The sequence below is a fragment of the Dreissena polymorpha genome, chromosome 7 (assembly GCF_020536995.1).
Source record: "Dreissena polymorpha isolate Duluth1 chromosome 7, UMN_Dpol_1.0, whole genome shotgun sequence".
NCBI lineage: Eukaryota > Metazoa > Mollusca > Bivalvia > Myida > Dreissenidae > Dreissena > Dreissena polymorpha.
In genome coordinates, this window is record NC_068361.1 from 61,109,994 (window position 1) to 61,124,121 (window position 14,128).

The window sequence follows — 14,128 nt, forward strand, 5'->3', positions numbered from 1 at the left end:
GACAATTAAAACCATTCCTTATGCATTCATTGAACGTGTTTACTTGAGTAAGTTATGCCTTTAGACAGGAAGCGGCTTTTCTTTGATTACGTCAAACTGTCAATTCACACAGATTTGCGAGATTTTTAGGGTCCTTGGTCATTTGTTTACATGTTCAGTATAGAAAATCACCTGCTAACATGAAAACTTTGGATTAAATATCAAAATAAAAACAATGTTGCAAACTGTGTTTATATTAATTGGTAAGTATTAGTTAAAAGACGACATTTTGTTTGTCGTAAACCAACGAGTTTTCTATACAACAACAACTACTTCTACAACCACGTCGGGATCGATCTATCTTGGTTGTTTTTTTTTAATTGTAAATATTATACTACATGTACATGTATGTACTTGTAATAAATGTAATTTTATTTGAAAATCAGGAAGTCAACCAAAATTAAATTGATCGTTATCTCGTAAAACGCGGAGTTTCCCCTGCGTTGCCAACGCCGAGGGCCGCCGCGTCGGCTTATCAGTTTTGTCGATGGTTAACCGCCGCGTCCAAAATCATGCAGACGCCGCGTCTGGCGGGATTATCTTAATCTCCCTCCAGGTCAATCACCGCGGAGTATGGAGGGAAATTGGGGAAAACGCGTGGAGTGTACTGTAAGAACTGGCAAAGCAATGGCTTAAATTACTTGTATCCTTCCAAAATGAGTTAATATTCTTCTGGAACAGCTTTTAAGCAGTGTTTTAACTCTTGACAATTTATCCGTATAGTTAATATCGATCATCTTGTCAAGATCAACATGAAAAGATAAACCAAGCATTCCGAAAATCTGCTGGTTCCATTGTAGCTTCCATCTAGTTTTTATACTTTCAGAACTGAATTTAAGAGTTAATAGTATTGATCATTTAAACGCTTTATTTACTTAACACACTGTCCAAATTTAAGTACGCATACTGGTGCACATACATGTAATCAGGGATCATATTTTCCCGCAACATCAATCGGTCTGGATTTAAATGGGGAAAAAGTGTCCGAAAATTTATATCCGAAATCATGACAAATTACGTTAAAATATATACCATTGATTTTGCCATGCATGAAGGCGGTATGATAAATGTACAAGTTAAATTCCCTTAGGCATTTTTTTTAAAAACTGAACATACGAGTTTTCTCAATTGGTTTTATCATTTGCTATTTCATTGTTGTTTCGTGTGCTGTTTTATCTGACTTTTTTTCATCGTTGTCCATATTATTAATCTGTATAAGTCTATACCGATGTTTTAAATCGTTGTCGACTCGATAATAGCTTACAAACATGCACTGAACCAAACAAATGTCTGTGCGTAGGTTGGCTACTGACAATAACAAAACCAAATAGTTAAGAAATTATTCGTGTACATTATAGTTTGTTGTCGAATAACCCACGGCTGATAGTTAAGACGCGTAGGGATTAAATCACGAGTGCAAAGCATGAGTGATTTGAAACCACGCATCAAAACTTCCGGTCGTGGGTTATTCGACAACAAACAATAAAGTACATGAATAAGTTTGATTCTAACACGATTTTTACTAAAGATTTATACAATGAACATTATTTTTCTTGTGTACTATTTTTGTGAAGTTCCGTCCATAAAAATAACTTTCTGCTGTTCTGTCGATGATCTGCGACTTTCATTCATTTATTGCCGTAATATTATGCTGGTGGAAAATGTATCTACATGTTTTGTTTAGTTACAGGGCGTGCTTTCAGTGTATAAGGTCTGCCCATAATTATTGCAGAATATCCAATTTTCTTCTTTGTTTATATGAAAGTTTACTGTTTCATGCATGAAATGCACAATTTCCTCGAGGATTTTCATCTTCAAAGTAACTGTCAACAATTTTATAGTGAACGAGTACACATTACGGACCGATTAGTGTGCTAGGTATAAGCCAGTGAAATTATCCATTGATATTGACATGGGGTTATTCACGCATGACTAATACACAACCGCCCGAGTCTTCACTGCTTGGGTCATACTCTGATACTAGTCGGCTGACATGTAATAAACTGGTCCTGACCAGTTTAGAGACTGCAGCTAATGGTTTACAGGCTTTTTCCGCTCCATTTTGGGAATACGCCAGACTGGAATTTTGGGAATTTGGCGCCGTGAAAACCCCCATTTTGGGAAAAAAATATTTGCAAAATTGGCTCAATTGGAAAAAATTATCGCATGTAAATAGTGCATACATGCCATAATTTTTTAGGTCCAAAGCGGGACATTCCATAAAAAATTGTCGGGACATTTGACCAAAAAGCAGGACACCTAAAACGATCTATCATTCCACCTTTACTATAGTCAGTATAGTTCTAACAAAAACTCTTGATACTTTTATTCAAGACATAAAACATCTGATATGAAGCATGAAATCTAAAACATAACAATAACAGTTTTATTAAATAAGACAATAGCAAACAACGAAGATAATATTCATCTGTTTAAGAGTACAAAATCTAGAACATTACGACAACAATACTCATTATATTAATTTCAATGGAAAACATTAATGCAGGGGAGGCTATCCAGTTGACTGAAAGTACGGGTTACAGTACACTATCTACCGAACAGTTACACACGGAATGCGCGGCCGTACACATTTCCGTATTTTGTTTTCTTCCTATATACACAGATTAAACTGAATTGTGAATTGTCAGGCGCTGTATTGGGGTAGTGTCAAACTGTCATGAATAACAACACGTTGTTTTTATTACAATAACACAACACAAGATGGGTAACTCTTTTACTGTTTGTTGCGATGTTTGTTTAAGCATGTGTCCATGCGCAGTTTGTTACTTGTCAATTGTCGCGGCTTAATTGGAGTAGGGTCAAACTGTCATGCATAGCACCTCGTTGTATTTAGCTTAATTGGGGTAGGGTCAAACTGTCATGCATAGCACCTCGTTGTTTTTATTACAATTACACTAGACAGGATGGGTATCACTTATTGGATTGTTTGTTGCGATTTTGGTATATTGCACATTCGGAATATCCCGCTATATTGGAACTAAACATTGAATGTAAAAGACTCATTTATGACGTAGCGTTAATTTTACAAAACAATTGTTTTGTAAACCGTTTCAAACAAATACAAAATAAACACATTTTCAACATTTATTTCATTATTATAAAACTATCGATAGCAATAAGCGACCACTATCTGGAAGACCACCATGGTGTGAATGTCTGATGAAATCAATAATTAGCCGATAAATCGCTGATAAGGTGTCATAAACAACACTGGTACACACGATAAGTAGAATCGGATTGTTAATTGGGGGGCAATAAAGGGATTAGCGGTGTTAAGTGTTAGCGAAACAGAGCTTGAATCGCGAATTTTATTGGGAACCTATACACCTTACATCGTTTTTTACGAATGTCGGGACAAATCGTCTCATGGCGGGACGGCGGGACAAAGGGCCCAAAAGCGGGACTGTCCCGCCGAGATCGGGACGTATGGCATGTATGAAATAGTGTTTCTTATATTTCAAATAACTGTTTACTAGTAAATAACGACTATTTTGATAACTTATTATTAAAATTTTACAAAGTATTATGAACATGTGAGAAAAGTGCAGGTTTTTTAATCTGAATTTGGGGAAAAGGTTTGGCCTTTTTTGAGGTGAAAAAAATCGTGCGAAGCGCCGGATTTTGAGGAAAATAAGGAAAGTCTTAAATAATCATTAACATATTTTACAGTTTTTAAAATAAATTGAATGAAACAGATAATTTAATTATGCAACACTTCCTATTTTCTACACCGGATCAGGTAAACTTATATATTTTAAGGTAAAAAAATAAAAAATTTCTTTTTTTTTTTTTTTGGAATTGGGGAAAAAAAAATCAATTGGGAAAAAAACGACCAGATTTGCATTGGGAATGGGGCCGAATTTCGGACCCGTGGCATAGGGCGGAAAAAGCCTGGTTTATCACACCTAATCGAGATAGGAATGTAATTAGGGTGTGTTAGCATGTGCACTGTGTAATCGATTTCATGACACTGGAATTTTAGCAAACAGAATCTGACCGACTGTTTGGGATTTTCTATCGGTCTTTCATGACCTCTATCGGTCTAGGACCGACAAAACCGAAAAAAATATGATCCCTGCATGTAATATCTACATGTAGCATATGATTTTCTTTTGTACATGTACATTTAAAATGCGTGAATGACCCTCGCAAACAGGTGTTTACGGTGGCTGCGAAATGTTAACCATCGGGAAAAGTGAACACCGCAGTCAGGCGTTTTTGTTTCAGTACATGGTGCCTGTACTGTTACTCATTACTGATTATGTATCATGTCAGGATAATGCAGATTTTGAAGATGCTATATGCACAGGGTCAAAAAACTTTCTTTGAAGAAGTCGAATATAGGCCGCGTCCCCAACCAAAGTAACCACTTTTCCCAATATTCCCCAATACTTGAAAAATTCCCCACCAAAAATAATATCTAAACTTCGTATAAAATTGTATACCTGTCGAGCCTTCTATTAGGCTGAAATAACCCAGAGCTGTAAAGTCTCCTTGGGGTATTCGTGTGGGTTGAATATACCTTTCATTACCTCCCATATTATTCACCTAGAGGATTATGCGTATTGGTCGAATTAGTTGTGCTTACCTCGCGAAGCATGACGTAATTTTGTCATTCGTGACCAATCTGCGAATGACGGAACGAGCCGAATTCCTTTTAGTGCGTGAACGGCGTATATTTTCATACGTTTGATTTCCTCTTATTTTAACAGCTTGTTTAATTTTACGACATACATGTTTCATATTTTCCCCAAATAAGAAAATATCTCGCTATTTTTCCCCTTAAAAAAGGCTGAGGCCCCTTCCCCAAAGCGAGTCTTTTGGCCCTGATGCAGGAATTGCATAAAAGTACATGTATCGTGTCAGCAGCATAAGATCGTTTAAGATGTCATGGAGGATTTACAGATAAACATCATTTCAGGACCATAATAAAGATCTTGAAGATGCAATAAAGGATAACTTTAAAGGCCCTGAAATTTGCCCTCCACCAGATGAAGCGGCATCATTTAAGTAAATCAATTGTTTTATCAATTTATGATTTTACTACATGTAATTGTTTATAAAAACTTCCCCACTTTGCAATTACAGATCTAATCTTGACAAACAAGTATATAAAATACAGTTCAAACTTCTGTAAAAAAAAAGTTCAACAATGTGGGCCATACAATATATTGTTCATAGACCATGGCTAATAGATAATATTTTATATGGAGCTTGACATATATTACAGAACTGCCCACTTATGTAATAAACTAAACATTTTGTCATTATAAACATAGATAAATTACTTAACCATTTCCCACTCAGAAGCAAAGTGAAAATGGCTATATGCAAACAGCATAAAACCAGAACAGCCTGCAAGGAACTCGCAATCTGGTCAGGTTTTATGCTGTTTGCTGCTCATCAGTATCTAAAGTTAGGAAATAAGGCTTTAAAACTTGATTCCAATAAGAATGGTCTTTAATTAAATTGAACTTTCTAAGGAACTACAAATGCATCAAAATACGTATCTAAAAGGTAAAGGGTTAAACTGATCGATCAATATATTTAAGACTAGATTGCGCATGTAAATCTGTTAAACTGATTGATCAATATATTTAAGACTAGATTGCGCATGTAAATCTGTTAAACTGATTGATCAATATATTTAAGACTAAATTGCGCATGTAAATCTGTTAAACTGAGCGATCAATATATTTAAGACTAGATTGCGCATGTAAATCTGTTAAACTGATCGATCAATATATTTAAGACTAGATTGCGCATGTAAATCTAAGGATGTAATTGGTCAAAATATAATTACGGTAGCGCACCAATAATGATTTCCCGCGATTTATTTGAAGATTGAAGAGAGTGTGTAAAGTTGCCGTAGCCACGTTATGGCGATAGACTTGAAATCTTTTGGGATTTTCCCGCGCAGGTTCGAATCCTGCCAACAATGCATACTTTTTGTGACGCGTTTTATTTCGTTTCTAATGTAATTTGATGTATATAGCATATAAACTATGTTTATTGGTAAATATGTTGCAAATTTTATGCACATTCTTTAATATTTCAAATTAAAACAGCTTTATGGCTAAATTGTGTGATTTACTGCTGAAGATACAAATCATGCATGTTGCATTTTAATTTTTATTTCAAAAAGTAAACGGTAAATCTGTCTATATCTTGGTATTTATGCTATATATAGTGTATCTATAAAAACTAAGTTCAAAATATTACTTTAATTATACTATTTTGAATTTTATGACACTTTGTTTTAAACAAACCCAATTTCTACTTGGCTGAAAGCAGTTCAATTTCATGGCGCTCTTCCATAGATAACAAGTTATAACAAGGGCTGTTTGTAAAACATGCATGCCCCCCATATGGGCTCTCAGTTGTAGTGACAGCCATTGTGTGAATATGTTTTTTGTCACTGTGACCTTGACCTTTGACCTAGTGACCTGAAAATCAATAGGGGTCATCTGCGAGTCATGATCAATGTACCTATGAAGTTTCATGATCCGAGGCATAAGCGTTCTTGACTTAATATCGGGAAACCATTTTACTATTTTGGGTCACCGTGACCTTGACCTTTGACCTAGTGACCTCAAAATCAATAGGAGTCATCTGCGGGTCATGATCAATCTACCTATCAAGTTTCATGATCCTAGGCCTAAGCATTCTTGAGTTATCATCCGGAAACCATCTGGTGGACGGACATACGGACGGACGGACCGATATGTGCAAAACAATATACCCCCTCTTCTTCGAAAGGGGGCATAAAAAAACTTACAAGCTACATGTATGTTACTTTTACTTTTAACTCAAACATAAATAAATTCAGCCATGCTACAAAATTCTCCAAGGGTCATGGTCAAAAGGACTATATTAGTCAAAACAAGTTTTTTGGCACCGGTTGCTGACAGAAGCACCTGCTCTTCTTATTCACTTCTTTGTGAATAAACTTCTTACCTTACTTCTATTATGAAATTACAAAATTCCCCCATGTCTTTTTGAGTCTCAAACATCTGAATCTGGTAATTTCATAATGTTAAAATCAAAACGCTTACCAATAGTTTCATGGCTAACAACTCAGATTTACAATGACTTTGAACAAGTTAAGCCGTTTGTCATTTCTGTTTTGTGTATTTTGTATTTTCATTTTTTTAAGTATTAAATTTCTATCGAACCTGTTTGGCCAAAGAGTGTATCTCGATGTAATCTGCATTCTTCTCATGTTGGTGGATATTTTCCTGATAGCTTGTACTGTCTGCCATCTGTCTAGCTATGTTACGGCTATTATGCACTGACTGTCGGTGAAGTGTAACTTGCGTCTAAGCTGACCCTTAAACACAGAAATTCTAGTTTATGACATGTGATCAGACAGGTTACTGCACTTTTTAACAGCATTTAAAACATCAAAATATCAATGAAACGGACAGATTGCCCAACGTCAATGGATGGGAAGATCATAATAAAAAGAAACTATACAATATGTATAAATAAAAGTTAAGTTACAAAATACTTCAGAAAAGTCAATAACTAAGTTTTCACCATATTTCGATAATTGTTATTAATTTATATTTTCAATGAACATATCACAGGTGTACTTACAATGGTTTTTCCTTAAAATTTGATGCCTTTGGAACAGGGTTGGCATATTGACCGGTCAATTGAGTATTGACCGGGCCGGCGGTCAATACCCGGTTAAAACCGGTCAATACTGGTCATTACTGGTCAATACTGGTCGATTGAAAATTGTAGCATTTAAACATTACAAAGGAGCCATTTTATATTAAATCAATAATTATTCTGTAATTGATAAACTTTTTGCTGAGTTATTTATTGTAAAAAAAATCTTTAAAGCTGTAAAAAGTTACTTCTTTATTATTTATGGAAACAGCCTCAAATACATAAGGACTTAAGGCAGTATCTTTATCTCAGTGTATCACATCTGTTACTAAAGTATTATTTTGACAACTTTTGTTGTAAGTTTGTTGTCAAGATAAGTTGTTAAGAAGTGTTTTGTTTATAAGCGTTTTGTTTATATGTTATTCAGTTATTTGGAATACGATTTGTTCATTGAATTGTCTTTTGAAAATTGAATATTGAACTCGAATAATTTTGATGTAACGACTCCTTGATGTAGTTTAACTTTTTCTGTGAGAGGTTTGGGAGGAAGCCGGACTGCAACGCCAAATAGAAAAACACCATTTATTTACAAAGAAGGAATGCAGTCAAATATACAAATACAATACACAAATTACTTAAAATCACTAATACACGATTACATAGGGAACTTAAGTCTATAGAGCCACTCGCTTTGAAAGTAAATATGAATTGACTTAAACTGTAACAAACATAATTATTAAACTGATATAAATTAACAGACTTAATTCTATTGCATTTAAATTCATAACTGACTTATCATTGAAACTGACAAAAATTCTGAATAAATAATTATATTACCATAAAACAGTTAAGTATTTGAAACTTGAAGTAAAACAAATTGAATCAAATATAATGTAGTAAAATCAGTTTCTTACCTGCAACGCCAAATAGAAAAACACCATTTATTTACAAAGAAGGAATGCAGTACAGATGGAGGTCTGCATTTCCTTTTTATACTAGTTTGGTGTAACCTAGGAATTTGTTGCATAATTGGCGTTACCAGGTGGTTATAGAAAACCAATACAGAAAACATTTGTTGTCAAATCAAATCCACAATAAACAACACTATTATAAAGAAACCTTGATAAATAAGTAATACATATTGCATCATGAAAATGTTTGTTGATTTGCATGGAGTGTTGTACCAATACAATGACAAAGGCTACGAGACAAACTTGTTAATAACAACCAGTAATCTTATATCAGTAAGAATGCATTATAACAGGTTTCTTAGTTCAAGTAACTGCTTATTACCAATGTCTTTGTACATGGATCCACAAGCAGCTGTGAAACTGTAAAGTTATGCAATAAGCTTTATAAGCATTATTGAGAAAATTGGAAATATGCAATAAGCTTTTATAATCATTATTGATAAAATTAGAAAGTTTCAATATTAGTAACAACCTGGGGGGCAAAGGGACAAATCCCTATGAAAACTTCCCCCCTCCCGCAAAACAATGCTCCTGCATTGTAAGGGAATAGAAGTAATAAATCAAAAGAGGTCATCATACATATGAAGTAATGAAACTCAAAATTATACAACATATTAAGCATACAAACAATATGAAAATATAAACAAATTAAATTTGTAACAAACACAATTATGGACACATATATACACATGACAGTCATTGTCTTCTGTCCATCAATTGGTAGGCCCAACGTTGATATACATGTATACTAGATTTGACCATTTGAAGGACTTTGCCTGGCTTCTTAGAATTACAAAAAAAGTCGTCTAAAATTGGGCTGCTCTTTAATGGTTCGAAATCAGTTATATATGCAACCCATATGCCTAACAAATATAACAGATTGCCAAGGCTATATTATATTAAACATAATGCCTATTTCAATGCAGACTTTTGTTCCAAAGACAAACAGGAATCCAAGCTATAAGCATAAGATACAGGAAGTGTCCTGACTGTAGACAAAGTACCCAAGTTTGAATAAAAATCCTCAAGACAGATTAATGGATAACCGGTATATCCTATTAGCACTTTTTTCATGAGTGAGACTCATTACTTTAAAAGTAATCTGTGTGAAAGACATTTAATCATTTAGGGTAGTAAACCTACACTTAAGCTTTAAATAGTTTTTGGAAGAACTGATTGTTTTAATTTTGGAAACAATCCCAAAAGTGTACATATTTTTAATGGTATACACACATTTATAGTTGTGCAGATTTCCATAAGTTAACATTAGTATACAGACAGTTTACTGTCTTTTATAAACTTGCAATTTTTTTCGTTTTCGATTTCTATTGGTGTACATGTTATGATACTCGGTTTTAAGATTTTGAGGCACCATATGTTCATACACCCATATGTTATAACTTCCATCAATGCCTGTGTATCTGACTTTGTAGTACTTTTTGCCATTTTGATATCGATACTGCAGTATTTTATCTGGCTCTTGTTGCAAGACATTTTCGTCATTATTTGCAAGATCTGGCTCAGGCTCCTCATTTGAAGTATCATCTTTTGTTATTGATTCTCCATCAAAATATTTCTTTAGTCTGTTAGCATTTATTAATGATTTGCTTATTTTTCCATCTGCAATTGATTTTAATTGGTATGTATAATTTGGACCTATGTCAATGATCTCATATGGACCTTGGAATTTAGGTGTGAGTTTCTTTGATAGGCCAATCTTAACATTTTCTTTAGTCATTAAGACTTTGTCACCTATATTAAAGTTTGGTTCCTTAGATGTTTTGTCATGGTAGAGTTTTTGCTTTACTTGTTGTCCAAGGCGATTGGCTTTTACAATTGCATTTGTTAATTTGAGGTGCTCATTTAAACGTTGAACATGTTGCTTAACATTAACAGGCAAATTTTCTTTTGGCACAAGAGAAGTGTCTATAGGCAGTCTCATCTGTCTACCAAAAAGGACTTGGTAGGGTGTGTAGCCAGTGGAAGATGAGACTGAATTCCTGAAAGCCATCATTATTGTAGGAATGAAGTCTGACCAATTATCTTGGTTATCATTGCATAGAGATCTAAGTGCTTGACCAAGGCTACCATTTACACGCTCAACTACACTATTTGTTTGAGGGTGAAATGAGGATGTGTGATGTCTAGTCACTTGAAACTTCTCACAAACTGCTGCTACAAGTTTAGAGAGAAAGTTTGAGCCACGGTCACTGACTAGAATGTCTGGAGCGCCATACCGACAGAAAATTTCTTCAAATAAAAGTTTCGCTACTTCTGACGCTTCCTGTGTTCGAAGTGGAAATGCCTCACACCAACCAGAGAAAGAGTCTACCACAACTAAAATGTACTTGTGATTGTCTTTTGTGACAGGAAGGGGTCCAAGAATGTCAACATGAATTCTGGAAAAACTATGAGATGCAACTGGCAGAGGACAGAGAGGGGCTTTATGGTTAGCATAATTCCTCTTAGACTTTTGACAAACAATGCAAGTATTAACATGGTTTTCAATGTCTACATACATACCTGGCCAGTAATACTTGCTTCTAATTGCAAAATAGGTTTTATCAAAACCCAAATGAGCATGTTTTTCATGATAGGATTTCATGACATCTTCCCTTAAGTGTTTAGGAACAGCTACCTGTGAAAAAGGTTCGGAGTCCCGTTTCTTTTTCTTGTGTTTGGGGTCACAGATGTGATACAAGACATTGTCCTTTAGAAAGTACTGCTCAGACTTTATAACAATTGAGCGATGATTTTTGGTTTCATCTGGCAGTTTCTTGTGAACAAGGTAATCTAAAATTTCCTTTAACTCAGAACAAGCCCATTGTTCTTTTGAAAGATCTGATGAAAAATCATGCAAATCAACAGACTGCAGATCATCAACATCATCAACAATGTCCAACGCCGCCAGCAAGGGCACCTCATGCAATACAGAATTTTGAGCAAAATAGCTGAACTCTACTTGTATAGATTCATGCTTTTTGCTGCTCAAGTCAACTGCATTAACAGAAGCACTGGTTGGATCAATGTCATATGATCGTCTGCTTAATGCATCAGCATTGGCATTTTTAAGCCCTGGTTTGTGAATGATGTCAAAGTCATAACTTTGCAGCTTAAGAGACCATCGACCTTTCCTGCCAGTCAAGTCTTTGAGATTTTGAATAAATTTCATTCCCATATTGTCAGTATAAACAGTGAATTTAGAATTTGCTAAGTATGGATGGAATTGACTTATGGCCTCAATAAGTGCTAAACATTCTTTTTCATAAATGCTCCATTTTAGTTCGTTACCCCTAAGTGAGCGACCTCCATAAGAAATCACTCTTTCTTTCTTTTCATCATCTAACTGACCTAACACAAAGCCTATGGCTGAGTCAGATGCGTCAGTAGAGAGAATGAAAGGTTTTGACATGTCAGGGAACACTAAAATTGGAGTTGAAATTAGTTTTTCCTTTAATGTTTGAAAAGCTAGTTCACATTTGTCAGTCCACTTAAAAGGAATTTCTTTCTTAAGGAGTTCATTAAGAGGACTAGCTATTGCTGCAAAGCCTGCTATGAATTTTCTGTAGTAGTTACATAAACCAAGAAATTCACGGACATTACGTTGGGTTTTTGGTCTTGGAAAAGTTTTAACACATTCTATTTTCTTTGGATTGACCTCAATGCCGGTGCTTGTGAATAAATGTCCAAGATATTCAACGCGGCTTGCTGCAAAATTGCACTTTTTGGGTTGTAATTTTAAATTAGCTTGCCTTAGTCTATTGAAAACTAGCTCTAAATGTTCTAAATGTTGGTCAAAGTTAGAAGAGTGGATCATGATATCATCAACATAAACAAGTGCAAATTTGAAATTGATACCTCTTAAGACCTGAGCCATTACCATTTGAAAAGCTACAGGTGCATTTCGAAGACCATATGGAAGGCGTTTGAAACTATAACTACCTTCATGTGTAACAAATGTTGTTTTATGCTTTGTCTCAGGGTCTAATGGAATTTGGTGAAAACCACTCTTCAAGTCCAACACAGTGAAAATTTTAGAATTTTGCTCAGAAACAGAATCAACAACATCTTCGAACCTCGGCAAAGGGAAATTGATTGGTTGAGTTACAGCATTGAGACGCCTATAATCAATTGCAAATCTGAAAGTGTTATCTCTCTTTCTGCACAAAATGACTGGGGCTGCCCACATGGAATCTGATGGTTCAATAATGTCATTGTCTAACATATCCTTGACTTGTGACTCTATTTCTGCCTTAGCCTGAGGGGACGCTCTATAAGGAGGTTGACGCTGTGGAACAGCATCACCAGTTTCAATCCTATGATGATGTAAATCAGTACACCCTAGTTCTGATGTATCTTTAGCAAACATATCCCTGTTTGAAGCAATAAACCGTTTCAATTTTTGTTTCTGTTCAATAGTAAGAAATTGGCCATCAACATCAATACCCAAGTCATTGAGAATGGTATTCACCTCAACTTCTGTCAAGACATGAACACCAGGTTCGCACAGATAATCATCATCATCGTCATCATCATCATCATCATCATCATCATCATCATTTAATTTTCTAATTGAGTCCTCATGGACAGGAATGAGTTTTCCAATCACAGTATTTGCTTTAAGATGCACATCACAAGGTAAGGGATTCATTAGCAAACATGAACTCTTGCCATTAGTCGGCTTTACAACAACCCTACCTAAAGCAATGCTTTTTGACATTAGGGAATTAACAGCTTCGACCAAAACAACCTGACCAGTTTTAAACTTTGAACATTTAATTGGCACACACACCTGAGAGCATGCCTCTATGGTCAAACTATTCTGTAGCCTTGCTAACCCAACCTTAGGAGTGGAAATCATGTTTATTGATCTTTTGGTTTGATTTGCTCTGAACTGTAAACTCTCAAAGTCCAGAACACACTTATTTTTTGTTAGAAAATCCATTCCAAGTATGAAAGCCTGATGAATGTGGTCAAAGACATAGAATTTATGTGAAAATGAATCTTCTCCTATTTTAATGTCTAATATAATTGTGCCCTTAACTTTGATCATTTTGCCACTGACACCTACAACCCATAAATGGTCACTTGCATTGAGGTGTTTGATATCTGGTCGGATTTTTTTCAAGAGGGATTTGCTAATGCATGACAAATTCGCACCTGAGTCAACTAATGCTTTAAGCTGTCTAGTACCTATTGTTATTTGGATGAAGTTGTTTAGTAGGTTTGTTTCTGTTAAAACATTTGAAATTGATGGAGCTGATTTATTATTTTTGCCTTGATTGGAATTACTTTTCAGACTAGACTTTTTGTTTTCAATGTTTGATTGTTTTATTGAAGTTTTAGCATTAGTTTTATCGATTGAATGCTTATTTTGTTGCACAGAATATTTGTCAGATTTGGACCTTTCCAGATGGTTCCCTCTGTAACCACTGGCAGGTGGAAATTGTCATCTGTTATTAGCTTTCAACCAATGAAAA

At 35.0% G+C, this 14,128-nt stretch overlaps 1 protein-coding gene across 3 annotated transcripts in view; it reads right to left on the minus strand.

Moving 5' to 3' along the window:
• LOC127840179 (carnosine synthase 1-like) overlaps positions 1 to 14,128 on the minus strand; it is a 214,085-nt gene that overhangs the window by 186,420 nt on the left and 13,537 nt on the right. For all 3 annotated transcript variants that reach the window (XM_052368675.1, XM_052368674.1, XM_052368673.1), the window contains exon 2: positions 7,236 to 7,390. In XM_052368675.1, coding sequence (XP_052224635.1) covers positions 7,236 to 7,322 — 87 coding nt within the window. In that variant the 5' untranslated portion in view covers positions 7,323 to 7,390. The remainder of the gene's footprint in view (positions 1 to 7,235; positions 7,391 to 14,128) is intronic.